Source organism: Phymastichus coffea, unplaced genomic scaffold, assembly GCF_024137745.1.
Source record: "Phymastichus coffea isolate CEN01 unplaced genomic scaffold, Cenicafe_Pcof_1.1 PCOF00016, whole genome shotgun sequence".
Classification (NCBI taxonomy): Eukaryota; Metazoa; Arthropoda; class Insecta; order Hymenoptera; family Eulophidae; genus Phymastichus; species Phymastichus coffea.
Genome location: NW_026706827.1, coordinates 1,637,515 through 1,652,753, shown reverse-complemented (window position 1 = coordinate 1,652,753; position 15,239 = coordinate 1,637,515). Strand labels below are relative to the sequence as shown.

The 15,239-nt window shown below is 33.7% G+C and overlaps 1 protein-coding gene across 1 annotated transcript; it reads left to right on the top strand.

Annotated features, from left to right (window-relative positions):
* The first annotated feature begins 8,646 nt into the window (after nucleotides 1-8,646).
* On the top strand, nucleotides 8,647-14,517 carry LOC131675130 (WD repeat-containing protein 3). The gene is made up of 14 exons (XM_058953988.1): nucleotides 8,647-9,093; nucleotides 9,175-9,384; nucleotides 9,450-9,647; nucleotides 9,713-9,880; nucleotides 9,949-10,154; nucleotides 10,249-10,390; nucleotides 10,892-11,082; nucleotides 11,155-11,350; nucleotides 11,461-11,688; nucleotides 11,759-12,028; nucleotides 12,101-12,343; nucleotides 13,617-13,783; nucleotides 13,929-14,151; nucleotides 14,218-14,517. Exons 1-14 carry the CDS (start codon nucleotides 8,923-8,925, stop codon nucleotides 14,380-14,382), a joined length of 2,778 nt encoding a protein of 925 aa, XP_058809971.1. The 5' UTR covers nucleotides 8,647-8,922; the 3' UTR covers nucleotides 14,383-14,517.
* The last annotated feature ends 722 nt before the right edge of the window (nucleotides 14,518-15,239 follow it).

Sequence of the window (15,239 nt, the reverse complement as noted above, 5' to 3'; positions counted from 1 at the left end):
CAGAAAATCTAAACAAATCATCTACACTTTCCGGCAAATTTTCTCCGCCACTTAATTATATAAGACGATCGTGTAATTTTTACTGTTAATAGTCTGAAATCAACGTGCGCTACTTCTTTGTAAAAGTAAATTGCTAGCAATTATCGTTGAGCTAAATTAAATTTAAAAATCCGTGGTAATTTTGTTTTGTTTGTTTTTTTTTTTTTTTTTTTTTGAAAAATTGAAAAATGATTTGAAAATTTGAAAAGCTAGTCAACAACTTGACTAATTTTATTTATGAAATATTATTAATAAAAAGAACGATTATTATTGTTAATTAAATCAGTATAAGTACAAAATTGAGTCTTATTATCAAGTTTAATATCAACGGAAATTTCGAATATTGAATCAATAATAAATATAAAAAAAAAATGTTGAATATATCGTACACTGTCAGCGCAAGTTGATGTAAGACTACCAAAAGCAAACTATACTAAATACATTATTCATACATTATAGAAATTCTTACTTCTAAAATAATTGATTATATTTTCCCACGATATCACGATGGTCACTTGAAAACGGTAATTGCAACAAAACTTACAATGCTGGTGAGGACAGCCGCAGCCTGCGATTTTTGAGCAAGAAGCCGTGGCGTGGCCACAAAAATCGCCTACCCTGGTATTCACTCTGTACTCCACGGGAAACACGCCTAAAACCGGGGAGAGGGCAGTTGGCACTTGTGCACAAAATTGCACGCTCACTCACAGTCAATGTGCACTATAATATAACGCAGTCAAAGTTTATATGCACAGATCACGTACAGTCACAATTACACACACAAATCTTGATATTTCTATGTAGCGTGTCCTGGCCAGTGCATCTGGAGGACTCTTCTTTCCTTTTGAAAACTTGTAATCTCAAAGATACTTGCTATAGATGTTGATAGCGTATGATCGTTTACTGGTTTATATTTTATTTTTGTTAAAATTTCGTATCCACGACCGCTGCCACCAGTGTAATAACCCCACTCTTACCGTTGGCGCGAACAATGAATAATTTGTATTTAGTTGTAAGCGCGTGATGAATTTGAACGTGACTCGATAAATAAGGAATGAGAGCGTTCATTGACCGACTTTATAATTTGGGTAGCGTGGAAAATTCAAATGAAAACAGAGATCAGTTATGCTTCAAACTGCCAATTGCTTTTTAATGACGTAAAATACAAGAAAAATTTAACAAGTTTCTCTCGTGAGGGCTCTGCTCTGACTGACTTGTCATTGTCCTGCAGCGTCCTCCTCGGCGCTCCCCTCTGTCACTCCCAAAGGGGTAGGTTTAGCATCAACACCTCCAAAGAGAGGGAAGAGTGAGAGTTTTTTCGGCATCCAATCATTTGATGAAGTGGGCGTCATCCTTTCTTCGAGAAAGGCCTCGAAGGAAGGGAAAGTTTTCGCGGCACGTTCGGACCTACGTGCTTCATCCTTTATTGCCGGATTAGAGCATTTTTTCTGCTGTTTGCTCCGATGCCAATCTTGCGCTCGCAATTTGTCCAGGTGAGCAACATGTGTAGCGCAGACGTCGGCGCGCTCGAGTAGATGCCGTAGTCGAGATTGTAGTGCAATAAATCTTTCTTTATTCGTTTGTTTTTCCCTTTGAATATTCTTACTAAGCGTTGCATTTTCAAGTGACCATTTACACGTTTACGCTTATATTATCGACGTTCATAAATCTCGCGGGTGTACGTATGCTGTTTGCGCTTGCGCCTTATTTCGTACCTGTCATATACATATGTTATAGACGCAACGTGACGTGTCCGTTCGTCACATGGGACACAGACTCGCTATATTGTGAGTCAACACCAGAGCCAACGAATACCAACAGTAGTGATGTTCGATTATTCGAAAAAGTATTCGATTCCTAATAATCGAATTACCAAAATAATCGATTCTTGATAATCCATTGTGATGTTATATCACTTATAAATAAAATAATTCGAACTCTCGTATCTAGCTAATGAGTAAGAATTTGTTTCCAATGATTTTACTCTAATTGTCAATAAAATAGATAAATAAATCAAATGTAATCAATAAGTAAATCAAATATACATAAATAAGTACAATGTTTCGAGGAAAGTCAGACAATGCCCTAGTTTCTTATGGTGCGAATTGTCCCATAAGCAGAGCTAAAGTCTTTCTTTGATAGGATATGAAGAGAATGAATGTGTAGAGACAATATATAGCAAATAGCTTTATTATATGTGATTATGATTAGCTGTCATGATAACGACTGAAGAAAAATCATGTAGAAACATTGGCGCGTCGAATATAACAAAATCAGCTCTACGACGGCAACTTCACAATCGAACATCGAACATTGAAAATATGCCGTACGCGCGTCGCCACACTACCCCCCTGCGGAGTGAAAAAGGTCAGGGTTGGAAACGGTCCGGGAAATGCACACGTCTTCCGGAACGAGTTGTCCGCTCTGGCTTTTTAAATAGTGATGCAGGTGGAGGCAAAGGTTTCACTGGTGATGGTGCAGGTGGAGGTAAAAGCTTCTCATCTGGTGGTGAAGATGAGGGCGTAGGCTTCGATGGTGATGAGAAAACTGGTGGTGGTTCATTTAAAATAAACGCTGGTACACATCTGTCAATCGTAACTTGGTTTGGTTTGTTGTTAATTTTTAGAGTCATAGTTTTATCGTTGCGGTCAATAATTTCGAAAGGGCCTCTGTATGGTTGTTGCAGAGATCGTCGTTCTGGCCCTTCACGTAAAAATACGTGCGTGCAGTCTCGAAGTTCCTTGTAAACGAAAACTCCAGGCTTTGAATGTCTTGATGCTGGCGTTAGTCTTAGGCGAGCCATGCGATCACGAAGAGCGGCCAGGAAAGTCGGATGATCTTCAGCAGTCTGAGCGTTGGCTGAAATAAACTCGCCTGGGAGACGTAGAGGTTCGCCGTAGACTAATTCAGCCGATGATGAATTAATATCGGCTTTGAAAGCAGAGCGAATACCAAGAAGAACGAGAGGAAGAGCTTCAACCCAGTTTACATCAGAATGAGCCATAATAGCAGCCTTAAGAGGTCGATGAAGACACTCGACGAGGCCATTAGGTGGAGGGTGCCAACTAGTGGTATATTTGTGCTTGATGCTGAAATAATCGTCGAGTACACGAAACAAAAATGAAGTAAATTGAGAACCTCGATCAGTTGTAACGATTTGAGGACAACCAAAACGAGAAATCCAACCGCTGAGGAATGCTTGAGCGACAGATTCTGCAGTGATGTTCTCAAGTGGGAAAACTTCCGGCCAACGAGTGAAACGATCGACAACAGTCAGACAATACCTAAAAGAGCGAACGGAAGGCAGAGGACCAATGATATCGACGTGAACATGCGAAAAACGATGAGCTGGAAGATCGAAAATGCCAATAGATGATTTCACATGACGTGAAATTTTAGAACGTTGACAATCCAAGCAAGCTCGAGCCCAAATACGGCAATCCTTCCGCATGGAAGGCCAAACAAAACGATCGCTAATAAGTTTCACGGTCGTTTTGACTCCAGGATGACTGAGGCTGTGGAGCTGTTCAAAAACTTGACGACGAAATGGAGCAGAGATAAAAGGTCTTGCCTTACCAGATGAAACGTCACAGTACACTGATCCTTGACATCCAGAAACTTTGATCTTCTTAAGCTGAAGAGACGTAGGTTGATTCAGAAAAGTCTTGAGTTTTTCATCGGCTTCTTGAAATCTTGCCAATGACTCGCAGTTCAATGGTTTTGAAATTGCCTCAATGCGGGAAAGAGCGTCTGCAACTACGTTATCTGCCCCGCTGATATGTTGAATATCTGTAGTATATTCAGAAATAAATGCAACCTGATTTCTTTGCACAGGAGGTAAATTGTCACGCTTTTGTCCGAAAACATAAATTAAAGGTTTGTGATCGGTGAAAATAGTGAAGTGATGTCCTTCGAGAAAATGACGAAAATGGTGGACTGTCATATATGTACCAAGAAGTTCCCGGTAATATGCCGGTAACTGCGCTTGTTTAGGAGTCAACTTTTTTGAGAAAAATGCGAGCGGCTGCCAAGAACCACTAACAAACTGCTGAAAACTTCCGCCAGCAGCAAAGCCCGAAACGTCAGCGAATATACCGAGAGGTACACCAATTCGTGGATGAACTAAAAGAGTAGCCGAGGAAAGACAATCTTTGCAAGCTTGAAAAGCTTTTTCAAGCTCTTGAGTCCATGGTACCTTTTGCTTACCTTTCAAAGGTGGGTTACTTAGTGCGTCGTGAAGTGGTGCTTCAAACTCAGAAGCGTGCGGAATAAATCGTCGATAGAAATCCATCATACCGAGAAAACGACGTAAGCCCTGCGCAGTTTGAGGCAAAGAAAAATTTTGAATTGCCGTGATACGCTCATGCGGAGCTTGAATACCGCTCGAAGATACCATATATCCAAGAAAATTGAGTTCCGGAACACCGAAAACACATTTTGACGCATTAACTATGACACCGTATCGAGAAAGACGCTCGAAAACAATTCTGAGGTGCTTTTTATGCTCATCAATAGAACGAGAGAAAATTAATATGTCGTCAATATAAGCGTAGCAAAAATCTAAACCGAACAGAACTTCATCCATAAAGCGTTGGAAAGTTTGACCTGCGTTACGAAGACCGAACGTCATATAAGGAAATTCGAAAAGACCGAATGGTGTAGTAATGTCAGTTTTGCAAATGTCAACGAAAACAGGAATTTGGTTATACGCTTTGACAAGGTCGATTTTTGAAAAGATCGTGCAACCATCTAAATTACTTGTGAAATCGTGGATGTGCCGAACAGGATAACGATCCGGAATAGTACGGCTATTGAGATGACGATAATCACCACAGGGTCTCCAGTCCGACTCGCCTTTTGGAGCTAAATGCAACGGTGACGACCAACAACTTGAAGAAGGGCGGGCTGTGCCAGCCTCGACCATGTCCTTAAATTGTTTCTTGGCGACGTTGAGTTTGTCCGGAGCTAATCGACGAGGAGTACTAGAGACTGGAGGACCTGGAGTAGTGTGAATGTAATGAACAGTATTGTGTTTAATCTCACGATCTTTACCACAAGGATGAGTCAAATCAGGAAATTCAGCGAGAATATGAGAAAATTCGGGCAAAGAAAACATTGCGACGGTTTTCACACTGAGCTGAAAAACTTTTTTTACCTGAGCGTTTGTTCGTAAATTAGTGGTACCATCAACGAGAAGTTTCATATGACAATCAGGTAGCAAATGGAAGTGCGACATAAAATCCGAACCGATGATTGGGACATCAACGTCAGCGATGACAAACTTCCATTTGAACTCCCTCCGCAAACCAAAATTAAGATTAAGCGGGAGATAGCCGTACGTCTTAATTGCACTGCCGTTCGCTGCAACCAAGTTAAAATTAGTAGGAGAAGAACGCTGACGAAGAAAACGACGAGGATAACAACAAATATCAGACCCTGTGTCAACAAGAAAATTGCGCTTGGAGGTCTGATCGGTCACGAAGAGACGGCTGCCCGGAGACAAACAGTTCGACGCCGTCCTTACGAACTGCCGTAGTCGTTTCCCGGTTTGTAAGCACACGGCTTGGTGCACTTCGTAGCTTTATCCTGGAATTTGCGATGGTACCAACACAGACGAGATGAATCAGGACTGAAATCTTGCTTATATTGGCTGCGTTGACGTCCTCGGCTGTTGCTTCGATTTCTACGAAGCTCTACGACTTCCTTTGACAACGATTCGATGGCACAAATCAGCGCGTTGTTTGATACTTCTTGTTCGGCGGACGTTGAAACAGAGGTGGCTCGGACGGATAAAGGCGTTGCTGGAGACACCTCGATGATTTTGTCAGCGATTTCGGACTGATTATCGAGGGTCAAGGTCGGTTGAGCCGTCATTTGCGCAGTGATGATGGCTTGAACGTGAGACGGAAGACGCTGGAGCCAAAACTAACGCAAGAGGTTATCCGGGATGACTGTCGTGCCAATAAGCGTGCGAAGGTGGCGAAGGAACTGCGAGGGTTTGTGATCACCTAGTTCCTCCTCACTAATCAGGCGCCTCACGCGTTGTTCCTCTGAGGCAGACAAACGCTCAATCAGTTTGGTGCGCAAAAAAGTATACGGATTATCGGCGGGCGGATTGACGATGACATCCTCAACTTCGACAGCTATACGAGTATCCAATTGTGAAACGACGTAATGGAATTTTGTTACTTCGTTTGTGATGTTGGAGATAATGAATTGCGAATCCGCCTGCGCGAACCACATGCTAGGCCGGTCCGACCAAAAGGGCGGCAGCTTGACAGCAACACGATGAACTGCCGGTGCAGGGATGGGGGTAACTGGGGCGGGTGCGCCGCCTGCTGCAAGGCCATCATTGTTCTGCTGTCGCTGTTGTTGCAGTTGTTGCTCCTGCTGCTGAGCCAGTTCCCGAGTGAGTCGCTCGTTGTCGAGGCGAAACTGTTCGAGTTGTGCAAGGAGCTCTTCTTGCTGGTTGTCTCGGGGTAACACCATACTTCACTCTCAAAAGTTAACTTTCTTTTTTTTTTTAAATATACTTTAATTCGGGGTCACCAATGAAGAGAATGAATGTGTAGAGACAATATATAGCAAATAGCTTTATTATATGTGATTATGATTAGCTGTCATAATAACGACTGAAGAAAAATCATGTAGAAACATTGGCGCGTCGAATATAACAAAATCAGCTCTACGACGGCAACTTCACAATCGAACATCGAACATTGAAAATATGCCGTACGCGCGTCGCCACAGATATAATTCGGCCCAAGTTTCTTATAGCGCGAGATGTTCTATAAGTCGAGCTCAAATTATAAGGAAGGGACAGTCTTGCTCAGTTAATCACAATGAGAGAAAGAACTTAGGTATAATCCAAGTTTATTCAGACTCATGCGCTCACCTTGCAAGGCTAGAAGTGAATGCTAGCCTGTGCAGAGGTGGGCCTATTTATACATAGATTTTCCCGCTTATTTTTGCAGGAGAGATGTCATCGAAAATTCGAGAGGCATTCGCGAATTTTGAGAAATGAGTTTTCTTAATTTACAAGTAAATAACCATTAATATTAAGTTTTTAACACATGTAAACTTTACAGAATTTGTTATTTGTTGATTTTATACAATATACAATTATCGCCAATAGTGTCGTCAAAAGTTATTAACTAATAAAGTTAATTAACGTGATATTACAATATTTACAATAGAAAATTCTTAAATTTTCATATAACTTTATAGTTGATTAATTTTGGAAGTATTCTCCAAAATTAATTATTTAAATTAATTAATAACATTTGAATTATGACTAATTTTTCATATTTGTAACGGTTTTTTCTAATCTTAATATGCAATTATTAGATTAATTATCTAAGATTTCTAAATCATAAATTTATCATTATCAAGTATAAACTTAATATTTTCGTTCTATATATAGCTTATTGTTTAAATAAATTATTAATTGTTTATTTACTAATAACAGTTATTATTTAGCTGTTATTAACGAAACCAATTCTTACTCATGTTCTATGCTTATTCACTTTGCATATGAATTATTTACATTTTTCTAATATTTCATATGTTAACGTAATAAATAAATCAACTTTGCATATTGATATTCATTATTATTTCATAATTGAATGTGATTTTTGTTATAATATTATGAATCTACATGCTAAAATCTATATAATCAATACTTTGTTATATTAAAATTATCTCTAATTAACATATTTTTCTTAATATCCTAAATCATTATATCTATGTCTATTACTTTGTGACGTCACGCTGTTTATTTTGATTCGACTCTTATTTGTATACAATCGTGTAAACAGTGAGGTAGCGCCGCTTAATGTATTGATTGGAATAAACAGATAGATACGTTAGACTAGTTGCAGTAATTCAGTGATTTAATAAATAGCTCATAAATAGGACCGTTACATAATTTTATTTGAAAATAATCGATTAATCAAATGAATAATCGATGGTTGTTTTAATTAAAAAAAAAGAATAAAGTGCTTATAAATATATGGAAACAATATTATAATAAGAAAAATAAATAGGAAATAAGAACTACTGATAAATTAAACAATGCAAATTACGTTCTGATGGTATTTATTAAAAGGTCATTGCTTATTTCAATCATTTACAATTTAACAGGCAAATATTCAACATCGTCCAATGATTTAAATAAACTTTGAATTGCTACTACAACAATAAAATTTTTAAACTTAAATGTAGTAAATATGTAAATAAAATTTTTTTATGCACCTTGATTTTGTCTGTCTTCGACGAATGGGTTGAAAACATCATGATCATTGTTATCCATTCTCGATTCTACCTATTGCACCTCAGCTCACGTCTCACGCTCACCTCACATTCAACCGTCACAAATTTCTTTTCTATTCGAACGTATGTAAATAGAGAGAATAATATCCACGCATGCGCAAAACACAAATTGCACAAAGTGCAGATCGATTCGATTATTGGCCAAAAAATAATCGAAGCTGTAATAATCAAGTTTCAAAATAATCGAGAAAAAAAATCGAATATTTTGTTAAATAATCGAATGCTTATCGATTAATCGAATATAATCGAACATCACTAACCAACAGAACAGAACAGAAACACTACACTCACTACAGTATCAACACGTGTTCCGTGAATTGAATGTGTTTTTATATTTATTTAATAAAAGGTTTTCAATTGTTTTCATTGAATTGAATAAAATGTTAATAGAAAAGTCACTCATTTAGGTTTAAATGACAAAAGTAATTATTTATTGTGAACAGTTAAAAATATATAGTTTTAAATGCTACACACATGAATGTTTCATTAGGACATTTGTGCTATTTTTCTGTATAAATTTTAACTGCGATTTTGATTTTTAATAATATTATCATGGGGGTTACAAAACAATATATGAAATATATTGCCGGAGGAAATTTAAATATCATTGCCAATCCAAAATGTAACATAATATTTGTTACATTAGAAGGTCAAGAAGGAAGATTTGTAGCTGTAGGTGCTTGTGAACACATCTACATTTGGGACCTTCGTTTAGGTGAAAAAGTATGTATTACAAAAGTGTTAGCAAAACTATATAACAAGATAAAAATTATGTTTGTTATATGAAGTAATTTTTATGTATAGATTCAAGTTTTATCTGGAGAAAAAGCAAATGTCACATATTTAGCAGCATCTCCAAATAAAAGACAAATTGCTGCTGGATACGATGATGGATCAGTGAAAACATTTGACTTGCGTTCTGCTGAAAACATAAGTGTTTTTATTGGGCATCATTGTGAAGTTACTTGTTTAGCTTATGATAATTTAGGCCACCGATTAGTATCTGGATCAAAAGTAAGTTATTAAATTTTTATTTCTAATTTTGAACTTGAAAAAAATATCAACTTTTATGATTCAAGGATACAGATATAATTGTATGGGATGTAGTTGCAGAAACTGGTATTTGCAGATTAGTTGATCATAAAGGTGTTATTACTCAAGTTGCTTTTATGAAGGACCAAAATATTTTAATTAGTTCTAGCAAAGATACATTTATAAAATTCTATGATCTAGACAACGAATATAATTTTAAAACTCTTGTTGGTCACAGATCTGAGGTATACTGTTATTAAATTTCGCTTATTTGATGTTTGTGTTAATTTTAATTATATCCTTTGTTTAGATTTGGGGATTCACATTAGTTCAAGATGATCATTATTTAGTCACAGGTTGTAATGACAGAGAATTGCATATCTATAAAATTTACTATGCTACTTCAGATACAGCAAACCATAATAAAGAAATCACTAATTTAACATTGGAAGATGATGAAGATGATGACAGCAGTATGGTAAACAATCATTAGTAAACAAGTTGGTTCTGTTCCTTCAAGGAATAAACAAAATAATTTTTTTCTAGAAATATCCATTGCGCTGTATCAAATTAGGCAGTATTGCAAGAATTGGAAAAGGACGTATAAACTCATTAATTTCTGATTATAGTAGACAAGTCATTGGATGTCATGGCAGTGATGAATCAGTGGAATTATTTCATTTTCTATCTGAGGATCAAATAAAAACAAAAAAGTCAAAACGTCTGGAAAAATTAAAGAAAAAAATGGCAAAGTATGTGATTTATTGTATCATGTGGTATTGCAATTTCCTTCCAAAATTTGGTATATCTAATTTACATAAAATTTATTTAAAAATTTTTAATTAGGAATGAAGAAACAAAAGAAAAACTGCACGAGGCAGAAATGAATACAATTTTAAAGGATCAAGTTAATCGTCTTCCACTAATAAAGTTATCAAAAGCAGCAAAATCATTAGACTTGATAATAGGACGAGAAGGAGAGCTTAGAGTAAGTTAATAAATTTAATTTAAATAGTATTATTTTCGAATGCTTCTTATTATAGAAATATTTTCAAAAATATAATCTTCAATATTATTGGAGAACTACAATTTCTGTTCATAACAATATGTAATGATATTAATGAAATAATGTAATTTCATATGAGAAAAAACGTTCACAGGAGCGTGAAATTGTTTTATGCTCCTAACGTCGTTCGATATTTTATGATACAACGTGCGTAAACCAAGATTTAATTTAACAGAAATTCTAAAAAATGTCATGTTTGGTGGCTTCTCTGGGAAATCCGCAAGAAAGTTACATTAGTTATTTTCATTTTCAACAAAAAGCATTTTTTTTTATAAAATTCAGATCGAAAAGTGCACTAAAAAATGACTTGTTCAGTTGTGACATGTAGTATACGTGATATAGATTTTTCAAATAGACATTTCAAATATCGATTAATGAAATTTTCATTTTTTCACGATTTATTTAAATCAACCACTGTTACAGATATCTACAGTTGTGAGTAATAATAGTATTGAACTCCATTCTTTAGTATTAACAGAAAAAAATAAAGAACCACACAAATTGAGAACAGTAAGTTCTCATGGTCATCGTACTGATGTACGAGCTGTTTGTTTTAGTTCTGATAATTTGGCGTTTGCTACTGTAAGTGGAGATTCAGTAAAATTATGGAACAGGTACATTTGAACAATTTATTGAACAATGAGATTAAAAACCAAAATTTATTTTATATATTTTTAATGTTGTAGGCCTACATTAACATGTTTACGAACTGTTGAATGTGGATATGGTTTATGTGTTACATTTGTACCTGGTGATAGAAATTTAATAGTAGGTTTGAAAAACGGAAAAATGTTGATCATTGACATTGCATCTGGTGACATTTTGGAAGAAATTACAGCGCATCAAGCGGAATTATGGAGTGTTACATTGTTACCCACATTGGTAAGCAAAAATGTTACTTTTAGTGTTTTGAATATACTTATTTATTGCTGTTATTGAAGATATTATCATTACTGTTTTATTAATTATTATAAAATAATGTATGTTTGTAGCAAGGAGTTGTTAGTGGTGGTGGAGATAAATGTGTCAAGTTTTGGCATTTTGAACTTATTGTGGATCAAGAAAGTGATAATAAAGCCAAAGTTCTCTCCGTTGTACATAAAAAAACATTAAAATTAGATGAATCTGTTCTTTGTGTGAGGGTGACTCCAAACAATCGATTTATTGCTGTTGCACTTATGGATTCTACAGTAAAAATCTTCTTCTTAGACACATTTAAAGTAAGCCTTCAATTTTTCAAAACATTGATACTTTTTCATACAGTTGTGCGATTAATCAATTTATTTATAGTTTTTCATGTCACTTTATGGACATAAATTACCAGTTTTGACCATGGATATTTCTAGTGATTCTACACTGATTGCAACAGGATCTGGTGATCGAAATATTAAAATTTTTGGAATGGATTTTGGAGATTGCCATAAATCTTTATTTGCTCATGATGATTCAGTTACGGGACTTGCTTTCGTACCTAATACTCATTATTTATTCACGTGCGGAAAAGATGGTCAAGTTAAAGAATGGGATGCTGACAATTTTCAAAAAATTGTTACACTTAAAGTAAATATATAACTTTTTTCCTAGCTCAATTTGAGATTTATAAAAATATTTCAACTAATATTTTGTATAAAGGGTCATGCAGGACAGGCATACGGTTGTGCAGTATCGCCAAATGGACATTTTGTTGCTTCATGTGGTTCTGATAAAGTTGTTCGTATTTATGAAAAAAGCTCAGAAATATTGGTTCTTGAAGATGAAGCTGAAGAAGAGAGAGAAAGACAAGAAAATGATTTAGCAACTAGCGAAACGACAGCAGTTCAAGGGCTAAAGAATCAGATATTACCAACTCGCAAAACAGTGAATAGCGAAAAAGCAGTAAGCTTTTACTTCATAACTTTTTTATTATTTTGAACTTAAATTCTATTCCTGATAAAATTCACGAATTATCTAAAAAATGATGTATTTTATAAGTTTACAATTTAATTTAAATATTCACAATGAATTAATTGTTAACTATAAAATCTTTTACGATAATTCTTATTTATTCTAGTTCTCTAACTCTTCAAAAAATTTTAGATTTTTGATATTTTAGATACTACTGCGTTTAGTTAAGAATTTAGGAAAACCTTAAAAATTTAAATAGTTTAAATGCTCGAAAATCTCGAGAACTGCAAACAATAATAAATAATGTAACGTGTTGTAGTATTATCTATTATTGTTTATATCATAATTTTATTATTATATGCTTTCTTTTTTTATTTATTTTTTTCTATACTTTCATTATTTTATGTTTTACAGGTTTTGGTATGATATATTTATACTCTGCCAATATTAAAAGTTTAATTTTGACTCTATTTACTTAAAAATTAGTATCATATGCATTAGGACCGTCTTAGTGTTTTTAATATTTTTGTGATACCATTTCATAGAGAAATTTTTGCTATGAGAAAAATTTTCGATGATTATATACGTGTAATGTATTGATCTTGCACGAAAATCCGGTCTTGATATAAAGTTTCGAGTCGATTTGAGAGGTCGTAACTGTTCAAATGAAATAGAAATTCGGGACTTAATTTATAGCAAACATGCGTGAAAAATTATGATTTCTACATTTCATGCATTTTTAAACTATTGAATTTTCAAGTTTTTCGCTAAATTTACAATTCGATATATGCATCAGATGCAACAATTTTTATTTAATGATTTTTCAATTCTCACATTTTTATCAATTACACCTACTACCAGGCGGTTGATAAAACTAAGAAACGCGCGCATGAGTGACAGGAGTTCTCATAAACTTATTAAGTAGGTGGTAGTACATTTTCATGATATATGATATTTTATATCGACATTTTCTTTAGCTACTATCATCTCAATAGAACATATACATGAGTGCTATCTTGTCCGAAATCTTACGTAAGTAATAAGAAAGAAATTTCTGCGTGTCGTATAAAATATTTTAATGTAATAAGTTGACTAAGATATTTTCACACTGAATGAATTATTTAATATACTACCCTATCCTAATAATTCATAATAGTTTAAAAAAAAAATAAATAAAATTATCAATCGGTTATTAATAATTATAATTTTTCTTTTTCTTTCGTGTTTTTAAATAAATAAGTATAATTAAAATTTCAAATTTTAGGCTGAATTAATACTAGAATGTCTTGATGTATGTAAAAAATATAAAGAAGAGTGTTCGTTTATTACTTCGTCAAAAACTATGCCAGCTTTACCACCATTAATGCAAGCTTATAAATGTAAAAATGTCGAAGAATTTTTATTAGAAACCATTAAACGAGTGAAGCCAAGGTAATGTATGTTTTTTCGCAGCGTATTTGATTTTATTGTTTAAGTGGAATAAATTAAAAATAATTAACAAAATTACAAATAATCAATCGTTCATCGTTATAATAAACATAATTATTATATTTGCATGTTTTTCTTCACTTTCTAGCGATTTTGATGAAGCACTATTACTGTTACCATATTCGGCTGCATGTGATATTTTAAAAATATTACCAAATCTACTGAAGAGCCAATATGAATCAGAATTAGTAGTAAAATTAACATTGAGTTTAATTCAAGCACATCATGGACCAATTATTGCTAGTCAAGAATTGTTGCCTGAAATAGAAATAATCAAATCTTTGGCTTTACAGCAGATATCTACATTGAGAGTATGAATATTTCATTTTTATTTTTAATAATTTATTAGGTATACATATATATACTTTTCTTTTTAGGATACTCTTGGATTTAATCTATACGGAATGGCTTATATACAGAAAGAAATTGAAGAAAAACAAGGAATTTATTTGTTTAAAGAAGCTACGAAAAATCAGAAAAAAAAGAGCAGTAAAAGAAAGAATAAGGAAATGTCTTTAAAAAGAGCTATGATATCTTTATAAAAAATGTAACAAATTACATTTTTCGTATACAGTAAATATTTTACTGTTTGTACATGTTTCTTTTTAATATATTTCAGAAACAAGTAAAATTATGAGTAGCATAATTACAAAGCAAGATGATTTTAATAAAGCTGATAACCAACATTTTTACATTTACTCACAAGGCTTACTATTTAATTAAATTAATAATAAAATTAGATTCTTTAAAATCGATTTTTTTTTTCAAAAGAATCGAATCGAGTAAATCAAGTTTTCATTATAATAAATTTAAATTACAGTGCACATTAAAAAAGATAAAAATTAACTTATTAAAAAAATCCATCTGGAAATCTAGATTAAATTTGCACATGGATATCCACCTGGATATCCATGTAGATTCGTATGAATTCTATATAGATTTGACCTGGATTTCCAGATACTATCCAGATCGATTTTGATTATAATTATTTATGAAAACTTTGCTTTTGTGAAATTATTATTTTAATACCTTCAAAAATATTAATATTATGAAAAAAATTAGTGATTCGATCATCATGCTAAAATGAGAACATTCATTGCAAAAAAGTTAAATCCGCTTTGAGTTTAATTCTGAGCTTGTATTTTGAATCGCTGAATCCGAATTCAATTAGATGTTGCTAAAATTGCGAAGAAATTTGTTTAAAATGTATTTGTTTAAAGAAACCATCAAACAATGGTTTTTCCGCAATGAATCAATTTTTTTAGAAAATATGGCTTATTTTTAGATAAAAAGATCTTTTGCAACTTTTTCAAAAAATGGATATTTCAAAAGTTATAAATTTTGCAAGGTCAAATATTTAACATTTTTCGTTAACTTTGAGCGTTAATAATTTCTGATC

Coding starts and splice junctions, on each gene's coding strand:
- LOC131675130 (XM_058953988.1), top strand. CDS start 8,923: ATGGGGGTTACAAAACAATATATGAAATATATTGCCGGAGGAAATTTA. Junction 9,385..9,449: donor GATTAGTATCTGGATCAAAA/GTAAGTTATTAA, acceptor TTATGATTCAAG/GATACAGATATAATTGTATG. Junction 11,351..11,460: donor TTACATTGTTACCCACATTG/GTAAGCAAAAAT, acceptor GTATGTTTGTAG/CAAGGAGTTGTTAGTGGTGG.